Source organism: Lycium barbarum, chromosome 6 (assembly GCF_019175385.1).
Source record: "Lycium barbarum isolate Lr01 chromosome 6, ASM1917538v2, whole genome shotgun sequence".
Lineage (NCBI taxonomy): Eukaryota > Viridiplantae > Streptophyta > Magnoliopsida > Solanales > Solanaceae > Lycium > Lycium barbarum.
The window spans coordinates 109648326-109662921 of record NC_083342.1 but is presented as its reverse complement, the minus strand read 5'-3'; the positions used below and the strand labels follow the sequence as shown (position 1 = coordinate 109662921).

The 14596-nt window shown below is 34.8% G+C and overlaps 1 protein-coding gene across 3 annotated transcripts; it reads right to left on the bottom strand.

The window, feature by feature from the left end:
• Positions 1–345: 345 nt before the first annotated feature.
• On the bottom strand, positions 346–6559 carry LOC132645415 (serine/arginine-rich splicing factor RS31-like). Of its 3 annotated transcripts, none has more exons than XM_060362381.1 (6): positions 6436–6559; positions 6123–6252; positions 1530–1642; positions 1162–1391; positions 808–1059; positions 346–679 (listed from the first exon to the last, which is right to left on the bottom strand). In XM_060362381.1, the coding sequence occupies exons 2-6, from the start codon at positions 6226–6228 to the stop codon at positions 649–651; spliced, it is 732 nt and encodes a 243-aa protein (XP_060218364.1). In that variant the 5' UTR covers positions 6229–6252; positions 6436–6559; the 3' UTR covers positions 346–648. The 3 variants fall into 3 exon arrangements, with proteins under 3 accessions (XP_060218364.1, XP_060218366.1, XP_060218365.1); XM_060362383.1 differs by having other exon boundaries at positions 346–676; XM_060362382.1 differs by having other exon boundaries at positions 6339–6455.
• Between the last annotated feature and the right edge of the window lie 8037 nt (positions 6560–14596).

Genomic DNA, 14596 nt, shown 5'->3' with positions numbered 1-14596 from the left:
AAAATTTAGCATGTAGACAGTACCAGAGAAGTGTCTCGTGTATATTCTGAAAACAGAAAAGAATATGGCTACTGATCTTAAATGGACAGCAAGATTGCCAACTGTCTCAACAGGGAAACAAAACTATATGGCGTCTAGACAGACTTTGGAAGTGTTTGATGGACAATTTTCGAAACAAAAAATGCTTTGTAGTGTCTAGAAATTACAATGTGTGCTGAAACCAAATAAACCCAACTCTCAAGATTATAAATCTGTTCTATTCTCTAAAACATCTTTGCACAAACCTGAACTTAAAAGTTTCACTTCCAACGGATCAGTGTAGTTCCAGAAAATGATGCACTGGTATAATTTATCCGTTGCCACTCCTTCAGTATAATTAGTAGGATAATTCGATGCTGCACAAACCAATAAAAGTTGGGGCAAACTAACAAGTATTTCCTTACATATGTTCCTTTTCATTTTCAAAATAAGCAGAGGCAGTGATTCCACCATGCAAATGTTCTCCAACACCCAAATTGAACTCTACCTAGCTCTCTAAAGTTTAAGCAATACAAAATGCTGAAAACAATCCATTACACTAATACACAGCATATATTTATATTATGACACCAGAAAGGCACAATGATCTTCGTCTGATAAATTACTGCTTCAAGTTCTTGACCTCCGAACAGGAGACCTGCTGAAGTTATAAAGGAAAAGCAAGTGAACAAAAGCTCCCCATTTACAACAAATTACAGAACTCATAAACAGCCTAGCTAGATTCAAATAGTAAAAAATGACATTTTCTGTCAGACACTACGAATGTACCTGCGATACCTCCCATACTCTGGACTCCTGTATCGATCATATGACGGACCACTATATTTGTTATAAGCAGGGCTACGAGGACGGCCATAATCAGGACTAGGTCGACCCCTGCGGTATATTGGGCTTGGTGACCTTCGGTAAGGACCATCACCATGCCTCCCATAATCTCTTCTGGGACTATCATACTTGTCCCCCCTCTCACCATCATCCCTCAAAGCATACTCTACAGAAACAACTCTGTCAAGGATCTCACTGCAAATGCAAAACAACACTTCTTGTCAGGAAACAAGAGAAATAGTACAACATAGACATGAAATTGCAATATAAGCAAATAGAAGAAAATGCAGTGGCAACCTCATGTGTGTACACTCCAAGGCTTTTGTGGCATCTTCCTGATTTTCAAACTGCACAAACGCAAAATTACGACGTATGCGAACATTAAGGATCTTCCCATATGGTTCAAAGTGTCTTTCTATGTCACGCACCCTAGTGCGGATAGGGTCAAAGTTAATGACAAACAAAGTTCTTGTTGGTCTTTGGTTTGTTGCAACCTTGGAGTCATCACGAGGTCTACCACGCTCACCCTGACAAAACAAAGATACAAAGCATAGGTCTTACATAAACTTTTGACTACAGTTCCAATCCTATTGCCTCTTGAAGAAGGTAATGTCTAACAGGATGACAGTTACCGAATTTGAGAAGTAAGAGTGCAATGAAAATACCTTTGCCCATTCCACTGATAACCGGCGCTTGTCATACCCAAATGGCATGTTGTCAAGACTACGGATGGCATCAGCTGCATCACGCTCATCCTCAAAGTAGACAAACGCAAAGCCTGTAGTTGTAACGACTCCATTATAAGGTCGGCGAAAAGCAAGACAAGAAAGTTTGTAATCTTTTGAGCAGAGTGCACATCAGCTAAATTAAAGTTCTCATCCCCTTTAGGAAATTAAAAAGTACAACACCTGCAAGTATGTGAAGGCTGATGAAAGTAAGGAGATAGAGAGGCCTTGCATGAACAAAATGATGATGATGATGATGAAGTCTTATTAAAGGTTTAAATCCAAGAAGTCAGTCTGAATAGTCATTGCTAAGCATGCTTCACCAATTTCACAGCACGATTCAGAATATGGAGGCATGGCATGATAGAATTCATTGATCCGCTTATTAGTAGTGGTTGGCATGGCATGAAGAACAGATAGATCCGACCACAACCATTCTTGAAAAAAGGCAACATGGGCAGTGAAGTAAGTGAATGACAGAAGATCAGTCTAAGAAATGCAGAACGATTCCATCATTGAGAAGGAGTACAGGAAGACAGACAGGTTGCCTTGCAATAGAAGTTTTTGCAAGTGATGAGCCATGATAGAAGCTCTTTTTCCTTATGAGATGTTCCTGCGTCAAAAGAAACACTTAAATATGGATATCCTCCAAATGAATTTCCCATTTGGCTCCCACCATGTCTTGCCAGGTCATGTATACACATACATAGTTACAACCAAGCAGCTATGTAGCAAAGCAATTACATTTAACCAAATAATCACCATCTTAGTATCCAAAAGAACAAACTATACTTATATGCTGGGAAGGGGGAATCAGCATGATATTATTGAATGAAAATATTTATTAATAACCCCGATAGTGCACATCCCAAACTAATTGGGGTCAGCTATACGAAGCACTGTGGAAGAGAGGCCAATCCAGGATCTGGGGATACCGGGTGCCACACTGTTTTGAATGTAGACCTAAGTTGCTCGGACTCGGGTGCGGGTATCCGATACAGGTACAGATACAAGTGTCGGATTCGGCAAAATCTAAATTTTAAGATTCGAGGGTGCGGATCCAGGTATGGATACGGGTGAGGGGCTTCGGCTAAGAAAATTCAAAATTATAAAAATAGAGCTATAAAGAACACGACCCCTTGAATTCTTGGTTTCTCTCTGTTTGGCCGGAAACATGAAGCAACGAATATGAGACAAAAGGACTATAATATTGAAGGACCACGTCTTAAATCTGTTTTATCTTTCATTTTGAGAATTCAAAATCTCAATTTTCCCCCCAAATTTGTCCGTGGACTCCGGTCAACGTATCTGAAGTTGGTTGACCATATCCGAGACGTATCCCGGGAGCGGCATAAAAAACGAAGAGTCCGAGCAACTTAGATGTAGACATGTTTTTATTTACACCGTCCAAATAGTTGGTCGGTTTGATCAACTTTGGGCTCCGGTGCGGGTTATTCGCCTTTTCGATTTACATAGACCAACCGATAGAACAAAAAAATGAAATAATTATGACAACACGGCGCAAAGCAAAACCTCCCACATTGTTGGCTAATACCATAGATATACATCATTCATTTATAACTGCATCCGACGAGATCCATATTCTGAAAACACTCAATAACGGCATAATTACTTATATTTATAAATACTTCACGCTTTATGTAACAAACTAAACAATCATTTATTAGTTTCAGAGGCGTCTTATTGGTGTGCTTACAGAAGTTGTCATTAGCTTTAACCAAGAGTATTAGATACTACTAGCTTTCAAGTGTACCACCATAAGGTCTAGTGGTGTCACAAGAAGGGTATATATCTACTAATAATCAATTGTTAGAAATATGAATCAAACCTCGCCTTAAGGAGAAGAGACTTCTGAGAGTTCCTGCCTCGTTTCCAAACATAATCAAATACAATATTTTTTATGCTTAATAGAAAGGAAGAAAAAGAAATTAATAAATCTGAAAAGGTTAACAACGAATTAACTTAAAAGTTTTACAATTAGATCATAATCACAACAAAAAAAATAGTCATGTCTTATATTTTGTGACATATGGTTTAATTCATGGTGGGCTGCTTAATATTCAGGTGCTATTGAAAAATCCAGAAATGAAAAAGATATAGGAGAAAAACAAGGTTCTGTATACACCGACATATAGAGACTAGAGAGAGATGACATCTATTGAAAAATAATTTACAATAATATGATCCAAAATAGAAAATGGAGTAACAAAATAGGAAATTTAAAAAAAGAAAAAAGAGGAGAAGGGGTGAGTGTGTTCTAACGTGGCGGGTGTGGGTCCTCAAAGAAGTTACTTCTCCAAAAATTAACATAGAGAGAGAAATAGGAGATAGGAGGGCTGTGAGGCAGGGTCCACATAAATCCAGGTGTCAAAGGTATAATGGCGTCACATGGAATAATTTATTTCCTAAACGCAGTATACTTACTACAAAAACAAAATTAAGAAGTGCAGTCGGTGGAAATCGAACTCGCATCCATTACGCGTTAAACTAGACTCTTGCCACTGGCACTATAAGCTGACTTATTCCTCAGAGTGCCACGCTTAATAAATATTGATATTTGATATTCTTATACATACACATACAAAATTTCAACCGAAGCGTCAGGGTGCCGTGGCATCCCCACCCTTCTACCTAGATCCGCCACTGTGTGTAAGACATGGAAAACTTATCCTAACTGGACTATTTTTACACTGGTGTATACCAGCCTACTCCCTTTTTCACGGTTTGAACCGGCTGTGGCATTGCAAAGAAAATAAAACAAACAAACAAAGAAACAAACATTAATAGCTCCAGAAAGGTCAGCACTGCCTAGATTTTAAAACCAGGGTCCTGACATTAAAGAATCATGTAATTCTAACGACTGAAGATATAGCGGCCTAATGCATTTTAACTTGCAATACAATTGCACGAATAAAGCTATTAGGGGTCGTACAAGTAGCTGGTTTGGCGGTGAATTGCAGGTATTAAATCCTGCATAAGTAATACCATGGTTGGTAGCTAGTTAGGAGGTAAGTTTCATGTATATGTAATTTGCAATTTAGAAACCCGCATACTAATACATGTATGAGTTATGAGCTATGTATTACTTTATGTAAAATAACTAATACATGAAATAATTAATACATGAATATTAAACCTTGCATAACTAATCTCTGCATAAAACAATACACAGATTCCATCATAACTAACCCCTGTTTTACTAATACCTATGTAACTCTAACCAGCTACCAAATGACCCCTTAGGGTCTTATATTGTTTCTAGGGCAAAAGGGTCAAATTTACCCTCCAAGTATGATTTATCGTTTAAATTTGCCCTCCGTCAAAATTTGGGATCAAATTTGCCCTCCCCGTTAGGATACTTGATAAATTTGCCCTTATATGGATGGAAGTTTGACTTGGACTCCACAACACAAAAAAATTAGCCACGTTGGATCCACATAGGCTCCACGTAAGCTCCCAACCCCAATTATTTTAACCCGTTTCCCCATCCCCACGTAAGCTCCCAACACCATACTAACTCCATGCATTTGGCAGCAAACTTAAAGGGTGGTTTCTATGCTCTGACTAATAAATCATGAGAAGTCACAAGTGGCTGTTGTTCAATCTAAAAAACTTACTTTATATTGCACTTTAATTTCACATATTAGAGGGTTGCTTTTACCTTTGACTAACTACAAGAGATTCTGACTGTTACTGCCTTGCTGGGCTTTCTTGCATTGACCAACTGTAGAGTTAGTGTAAATACTCCTTAATACTCTTGAAGTCCTTGTTTATTTTGTGCTAGGATAGTGTTTCCTTCAATTTACTTTTCACATTTACTTGGAGAATGATACCTTTCGTATGTGCTGCAATGTTGATGAAAATCGATAGGAGATTAGGACATTAAAGTGGCTGATTTTGTCTACTATTGATCATGGCATTGTCTAAGCAAGTTTTAATGCAAATTTATTTATTTGGCATTGTCCTTTTCTGTACCATATCTAGTGAGAATCCAACCTCCAAGAAATTAAATTCGCTGGAGTTTCCAAATCCATCTGTGTATGTTACTGTAAATGGGGGTAATTCCCTCTCTTTCTAAAATAAAATGAACTAGGGTTGTATGATTTTATGGGATGGGGAAACGGGTTACGGGTTAAAATAATTGGGGTTGGGAGCTTATATGGAGCCTACGTGGATCTGACGTGACTAATTTTTTTGGTGTTGTGGAGTCCAAGTCAAGACTTCCATCCATATAGGGGCAAATTTATCAAGTACACTACCAGGGAGGGCAAATTTAATCCCAAACTTTGACGGAGGGCAAATCTGACCCTTTGCCCTTGTTTCTATTTCTTTTGTATTTACCTTTATTAGTCATTTCAGCCACAAGAATGGATGCATTAGGAAGCCAACAAAGATAAAGATGAAAATCAGTGAAGGCCAGCAGTATGACTACAATTCCACAAAGGAACAGCAGTATACTAATAAAACAAACTAAACCAAGAGAAATACAAAAAAGAAAGCGAAAAGGCATACCAGATTTCATGTCAACACGCTCGATTCTTCCATATTTGGTAAACAATCGTTCCAGTTCAGATTGACGTGTATCAAACTCAATATTTCCTACGAATAAGGGCCTCATATTCGACTCCAAGTTATTTTTTACCTGAAAGATATCATCAACAGCACTGCTAAGGGTTTTGCCTACAAGTAAATTTTTCCTTACAAACAACTAATTGACAAATTAACTACCTGTCAATTCCAAATTATATGAATTCTATGTGGCAATTTCGTTTCATACAAAAGATTTAAAGTTGAACTTAGGGCTAAGGGGGACAGAAAGATTTACCTTGAAAACCTTAGAACCCAAAGAAACTTGTGTCTTATGGGACAGGAACAGGCTAAATAGCTACTCCTGCTCCGAACATTTACGCGAATTGCCCTTTCTTTTCTTTCGGTGGTCTTTAAATTTTTCCCTCTCATATTTGAAATTTTTAAATTTTGCCATTCGGCTAAATTTCATGGGTTTCAGGTTCGAACCCTCACACAGTCAAAACTTAAAAAAAAAAATCTTAAGGCAGAGTTTAAATTCGTTATGCCCCACCGGCATACACTTGTAAAGAAATTACCAAAGTTATGCTGGACCCGGCATACTTATGCCTTATGGGTAGACTTGGCATAAGTATGTCGAATTCGAAATAACTTTGTTAATTCCTTCACAAGTTTATGCCTGATCCGGCATAAAAGTTTGCCCATTAAAAGTATGTCCTCACCGGATGAGGGTACCTAGGAAGAATTTCATTGTCCTCCTTCCAATATTATTACAAAACTAAAAGGCTTCATGGTAAAAACTTTGTGCGTGGCCTCTTCCACTCATCGTCATGCAAATGCTGTCATAGTGTTAATACTCATGAAAAATTATCATAGTGTTAATACTCATGAAAAACTAAGCTTAGATATAATGGAACAAAATCACGACAACTACTCTTTTCTAACACTACCCCATAATATCATAGTGTTAATACTCATGAAAAACTAGGCTTAGATATAATGGAACAAAATCACGACAACTACTCTTTTCTAACACTACCCCATAATATCATAGTGTTAATACTCATGAAAAACTAGGCTTAGATATAATGGAACAAAATCACGACAACTACTCTTTTCTAACACTACCCCATAATATATTAACAAGAGCAGTTATAATATATCCAATACAGGAAATGTAGCAAAGAAAGTCTTTAGGCCACATTGACACAAAAATCACTTGAATTTTAATAGAGCATTTTGATGTCACTAAAAATCTGTAAAAAGTTGACATGAGATCTCAAAGTTATGCCGGACCCGGCATAAACTTATAAGGGAATTACCAAAGTTATGCCGGACCCGGCATACTTATGCCAAGTCTGCCCATAAGGCATGAGTATGCCGGGTCCGGCATAACTTTGGCAATTCGTTCATAAGTTTATGCCGGGTCCGGCATACACGCGACCCAAATCTTGCCTTGCGGTTTTCTTTTTTAATTTATGCTTGAGCGGGAGTTCAAACTCAGAACCTCATGATTTCTGCGTGAACGCTCAGTGTTGCAATGCGAAGGGCAAAAATTAAAGACCAGTAATTTGAGGGACATAATTTAAAGACCACAAATATGAGGGGTAAAATTTAAAGACCACCCCAAAAGAAGGGCAATCCGGGCAAAAAAATGAACATTTACCTGATTTGGGCCTGTTTCGAGTTTGTTGTGTTGCATCCCTACAGGTGGTCCAAGCCCACTTCATTGTGGAAATAGACCCATTTAACATAATTGGGTAATTTTCACTTCTGTTTCTATGTTGTGCTAGTCTTTAATTTTTTTTGTCCTCAAAGCGAACAACTTTTTCGCGAGGCATAAATTTATATTGTTATATCATCATCCCACAAGTTATGCCCAAACTCATGCGCTGCTTGACATATGTTTGATTTGAAGGGTAATAATTAAAGATCAGCCCATTTGAAGGGCAAACTGTTTAGTATCTTCAACATATTTTCCATCTCCACCTCTCCCTTCCTTCTTTTTTCCCCCTCCTATTTTTTATTCTTCCTAATGTTTTATCAAAATTTTTAATGAAATTACTATCATTGTTCAAGACCTACAGTATTTCATGCAAATCTGTTGCGTAGTTCCAAATTCTGACGAGGGATACAAATAATAATATTGTTGATTTGAGAAATCAGGGACAAGACAAGGGAGTCAAAGCCGAACTCATGTTATGAATTTTATGTATTCTGAATTCTACAACAAGGACTTCAAGTGTTATAACTAATTTTAATTTTAATTTTAGAGAAAATAGCTGCAGTGCACCCTAACGTTTGGCCGGATTAATTCTAACGCACTCAACTTTTACGGGTGACCTATTACCCCCCGGACAATTTTAAAGTGAAATTAATATCTCCTTGAAAGGCCATAATTAGATCTGCCTCATGTGGGTGAATTATACGCGCCTTACATGTATGTTTTACCACCAAAACCACCAGTCACCCGCTTTCTCACCGGAAAAAATGGCCAAATCTGGCCACTTGTGTATTTTTTTCTGGCCAGATCTGTGAAATGACAAAAAATGGCCAAATTTGGCCACTTGTGTATTTTTCCATATCTTTTCCTTGGGAATTTTGCTTTAGTCACCCCCTTTCTCACCGGAAAAAAAGGGTCAAATCTAGCCACCTCTTTCTCCTACTAAGAGCCTGTTTGGATGGGCTTATGTCTATAAGCTGCAAACAGCTTATAAGCTAAAAAAAAATAAGTTGGGTAGTCTAATTTATTTTTTTGGCTTATAAGCTGCTTTAGATAACCTAAGTCAAATGGGCTCAATTATTTTTTTGAGCTTATTTTAAGCACAAAATGACTTTAAGCTGGCCGCCAAACACTCAAAAAAACTGAAAAATAGCTTATAAGCAACTTCCTTGCACAAAAAATAATTGCCGAAAAAATCACCGAAAACTGCATATTTCCGGTGAGAGGAAGTTTGTGTAACAAAGAAGAAGAAAAGATAAAAAGGAAAATAATAAGAAAAGAGAAAAAGTAGAAATGAAAAGTAGAAATAGTGAAAGTATTATTTTAATATTTTTATTTGCTTCTCACTCTCCCAAAGAGAGAGTGAACTACACTCTATATGCAACCTCACCATCTAGGGAGGTATTAATTTCACTTTAAAATTATTCATGGGGATAAAAGGTCATCTGTCAAGGTTGAGTGTGTTATAATTAATCTGATCAAACGTTAGGATGCACTGTAGCTATTTTTTCTTAATTTTATACATATTTAATGAATTTCATAATAGAAATAGAGGGTTTAGGACAAGCCTATTGAATTACAACCTGTAAATTGCATTCTAGCTACGCCATTGAAGAGTGCAGTAGCATAACTTACCCTCATTTTTCAGTCAAGGAGCCCAAAACATATGTAAATATTAGTCATATAAATATAATAAATCTTTTAAATAATGTAACGAGATAATTAATAGAATAAAGATAATATCAAATCTTGTCAATCCGGTATAAACTTATCTTGTGACTTGTGATAGCTTATTAGTGTGTTACTTGGTTAAGGTCCTCGCTCGCTACTCTCCTTTTCTTATACTTCAGTATATACTCGAAGATATAGAATAAATTTCATGTAACTCATTGTATATATATTTAGTTGGATAAATTTTTGTATTTTGATTGGATTTTTGACTCTTCTTAACTCCATTAGCTTCTTTCCTAACAACTAAAAAAAAAACCGTAATATGTCTTATCATTTTTTCACTTTCTCGTGCGAGAAGAATTCGCAAGGTTTGTCCTTGACTTCTTGTCTGTCACTTACACATCACATCGAGAGAAAAACTTTACTCCTATAATGTATAGCTAACATTATTAGTGCTGACTGCTGAGGCTTGTCCTTGACAATACTGAAACTTTTGACTAGAAAATGGAAGCCAGCCTTTTATAGTTACAGACTTACATCATTTAGCTTTACTAGACGGCCTATGCCCGTGCCGCGCACTGACCAACACTTTAGATTATAGTGCATTTATGTGTATGTAATTATTTTTAAATAGTGATAATATATATATATATATATATATATATATTATGTTCAAAACACGATTAATATAACATTATAGTTTATGCTCCTTATCTAAAATTTTATTATATTAATGTTTGCTATGAACACAAAATTGACAAATTTATTAATATTTTTTAAAAGAGAAGACTTGTTTAAAAGGAAACTATTTTCTTCTCTTTGAGATAAAACAATAGCAATATTTAAGCATCAGTTGATACTTTCAATTTTAATTCGATTAATTTAAAGGTGTAAAATACTTATTATTTTTTTATCAAATTTTGATTTGGAAAATTCTAATTCAAATTATTAAATTAATTTTACATGTTTAAAACGAAACAAAGTAGAAATTGATTTTTTATTTAAACGAAGAAATACTATTTTTTAATTTTTAGTAAATATTCTCAGTTTAGCTCATTTTACTTATCATGTTGTCTTTTGCATGTTTTTTTAAGAAAACGTCGATTAAAATTATAATTTGACTAATTTACCTTATTCATTATTTGATCTGCATTTGATATTATTTTTTTACGACATTAATTTCTTTTCACATTTATTAGAGTAACAATAAAAATAAAAAAGTAATTAAATTCTATCTTATTTTAAAATATAAATATTTTAAGTATATTTATTTTAGTAAACATAACAAATAAATGACTTGGCGGAATAACAAATACAACATTTTAATATCTAAATTGTGTGGTTTGATTACTTAACCTTTTGAAGAAAAGCAATTTGATGGATTGACACGCATGTGGTAATGAATTCATCATTATTGACTTAATGAGATACATTGGAAATTACATGAATATTGTTTGATTTTTTAATAGGAGGTGCACTTTTTTTTTTGACATTATTAATTTGCACTATTTTTATGCATATATATATATATATATATATATACTATATTTAAAACACGATTAATATAACATTGTAGTTTGTACTCCGTATCTAAAACTTTATTATATTAGTGTTTACTACGAATACAAAGTCTACACTTTTTTTTTACATTATTTTTTTATTTAATATGGGGTTCACTTTTTTTTTTATATTACTTGATTTTGTTAATATGAGATCCATTTTTTGTTACCGTGAGTTTGGAGAAGGTGGGATTCACTTTTTTTTTTTTTTTTATATTGCTTGATGTCGTTTAGTATGGGGTCCACCCTTTATGGGGTGCGCTTTTTTTTTTGGACATTATTAGTTTGTACTATTTTTATGCATATAATATATATACATATACTATGTTCAAAACACGATTACTATAACATTGTAGTTGTGCTCCGTATTTAAAACTTTATTACATTAGTGTTTGCTACGAATATAAAGTCTGCACTTTTTTTTTTAACATTATATTTTTTTTAATATGAGGTTCACTTTTTTTTTTTATTTTTTTATATTGCTTGATTTTGATAATATGGGGTCCACTTTTTTTTCCCCATGAGTTTGGAGATGGTGAGTTCCGTTTTTTTTCTTCCTTTTTTTTTATTGCTCGGTGTTATTTAGTATGGGGCCCACTCCCCCCCCCCCCCCCCAATTTTTTTTAAGGGACAACGGACGACGAAACATGGGTCTAAACCCATGCTTTATATAGTTTTTTTTTATATTGCTTGGTGTTGTTTAGTATGGGGCCCACCTTTTGGACATTATTAGTTTGCACTATTTTTATGCATATAATATATATATACTATGTTCAAAACACGATTAATATAACATTATAGTTAGTGCTCCGTATCTAAAACTTTATTATATTAGTGTTTGCTATAAATACAAAATCTGCACTTTTTTTTTACATTGTTTATTTTTTTAATATGGAATTCACTTTTTCTTTTTATATTGTTTGATTTTGTCAATATGGGATACTATGTTCAAAACACGATTAATATAACATTGTAATTTGTGCTCCGTATCTAAAACTTTATTATATTAGTGTTTGCTACGAATACAAAGTCTGCATTCTTTTTTTTGACATTGTTTGTTTTTTTAATATGGGATTCACTTTTTTTTTATATTGCTTGATTTTGTTAATATGGAGTCCACCTTTTTTTTCCCCTGAGTTTGGAGATGGCGGGTTCCACTTTATTTACTTTTTTTTTTAAAAAATATTGGTTGGTGTTTTTTTTTTTTTAATATTGGTTGGTGTTTAATATGGGGACCACACTTTTTTTTTAAATGCTTAATTGGTTGGTGTTTTTTTGAATTTTTTAATATTGATTGGTGTTTAATATGGGGACCACACCTTTTTTTTTAAAGTATTTTAAGTATGTTGCTGTACAATAATTTCATTTGCTCCCACTAATGGGTTGATACGCATGTGGCAATAAATCCATCATTATTGATTTAATTGTTTGATTTTCTAAGCACTTTTGTATTTTAAGTATGTGTTGACACCCAATTTTGTCCCGCCTCTCCTCCGAAATACCTATTTACGCTTTTAATATTTTTAGAAAAATTAAAATATATATATTTATTTTTTACTATAATTATTAGTCTCTTATCAATATCGGCGTTTCATTATTATATTACAGTTACTTATTATTATTATTATTATTATTATTATTATTATTATTATTATTATTATTACTATTATTATTATTATTATTATTATTATTATTATTACAGTTCACAATTTTTATCATTTCAGTATTTTACCAGCTTACGCACACGCATCGCATTTATCTTTGCATAATTAAATAATAGTATTTATCTTACTGTGGATTTTCGAAATATTATTGCACGACTATTACAACGCCATTTTTTATCTGAGCATTAATGTTTGCATATTTCATGTTGAGCAATATTTTAACACAAGTTATTTAAATAGGTCTTTTATTCAAATTTAGAAGCCAAACTATTTCTTGCACTCGGTCCGTATTTTGACTTACCGGACCCAAAATTAAAGTCCGATTAATCCCTAATATCTTTTGGACTAGCCCATATCTTTTATCTCAATTTTTTAAAACCAGTCTATGTTTTTAATTCTAGCCCATTCTTTCAATACTCAGTCCAAAAATGGACCCAGTCCAAAAAGAACCGGGTCCGGCCCAATCTTGCTTAAGGGAAACCCTTTAGGTTTCCCCTTCTCATTTTTCCCTCATCTTCACTTATACTCCACCGCCGCTCCCTCTCATCTTCCTTTCCCGCCTCTCGTCGCCGCTCCCACTTCCCCCTTTCCTTCCTTCTTCTCCGCTCCCCACTCACCCTTGTCCCCCACCACCGCCGTTTCCTTCATCATCTTCATCCCCCACCACCGCCGCTCCTCTTCCCTTTTCCCCACCACGCCTACACCCGCTCCCACTTCCCTCTGTTCCCCACCATGCTCTGTTCCCCGCTCCTCTTCTCCCTCCATTCCTTTTATCATAGTTTTTTTGGATTCAAAAAGCCCTATAAAATGGGATTGAATCGTCTAGTTTAGGGCAGGATTTTTGGATGGGTGAAATCCCTCAAGAACAGAGGATCTTTGTTCGTTTCATAAAATTCCTCCAAGAATCCGTTTTCTTTTAGCCGTAGAAACCCCCTGAAAATTAAAGATCTTGAAACCCCAAAATTCTCCAAATATATATATATATATATCAAGTTTTCAGTAGTCATAAGAAAATTCTAAACGTCGAACCGAGAACATTAAATCAATTTTATTTTATTTTACTTGCCTCTGGGTCGCTCTTAATCCGAGCATACGCAAGTTCGAATTTCAAAGTGTTCGAGTGTAGATATCGAAACCTTCGCCCCACTTCGCTGCACTCGGAGAAGGTATCTTCTTTCCTTTAAGTTATTTTAGTATTCGTTTGAGCGTTTGAAACTGTTTTAGGTGGTTTGTTTGCTTAGTTGTATTTCAATTTCGTTAGCAGTTATTTTAGTCGTATTAAGCATATTTAGTCCCTGTTTAGTTCAGTTCTGTGATGGTGTTAACTTTATATGCAAGTTTAGATTAACCTGGTGCTTTAAGTTTACATTTGTCGACTGGTATGTCATTGGATTAATCATGTGTTGATTTAAATTAGGCGACCTGTTAATCGTGTTTGTGTGTATTAGCCTTTTTCCATGATTAGTTAGTCTGAATCTCATCTGATCAGGATCTAATAAGGACCATTATCATGCCTATTCTATTTGCTTCTACATACTGTTTAGAAGAGTGATGTTAATCCTCGCTTGTATTCTAAATCTGGGTTTGTTGGTTCACTGCTATGACATCTAATGAGTTTTATATTCAGTTATGATCCAGAAGTCTACCAATCCTGCCCATGTGGTTAAAATTTGTTATGATTGGTCAGCCTATTAATCGTTTATGTCAAATCTGGATTATTGAGTGTTGGATTTGATCATTATGGCTAAATATACATTGGGTAATGCATAAAACTTTTCCTATTTGACACCATGATTAAATGTATTGGTTGCCTGAGATATGTCTGTGCCAGTTTAAATTAAG

Coding starts and splice junctions, on each gene's coding strand:
- LOC132645415 (XM_060362381.1), bottom strand. CDS start 6,228: ATGAGGCCCTTATTCGTAGGAAATATTGAGTTTGATACACGTCAATCT. Junction 1,392..1,529: donor TATCAGTGGAATGGGCAAAG/GTATTTTCATTG, acceptor TTGTTTTGTCAG/GGTGAGCGTGGTAGACCTCG. Junction 680..807: donor GAGTATGGGAGGTATCGCAG/GTACATTCGTAG, acceptor TTATAACTTCAG/CAGGTCTCCTGTTCGGAGGT.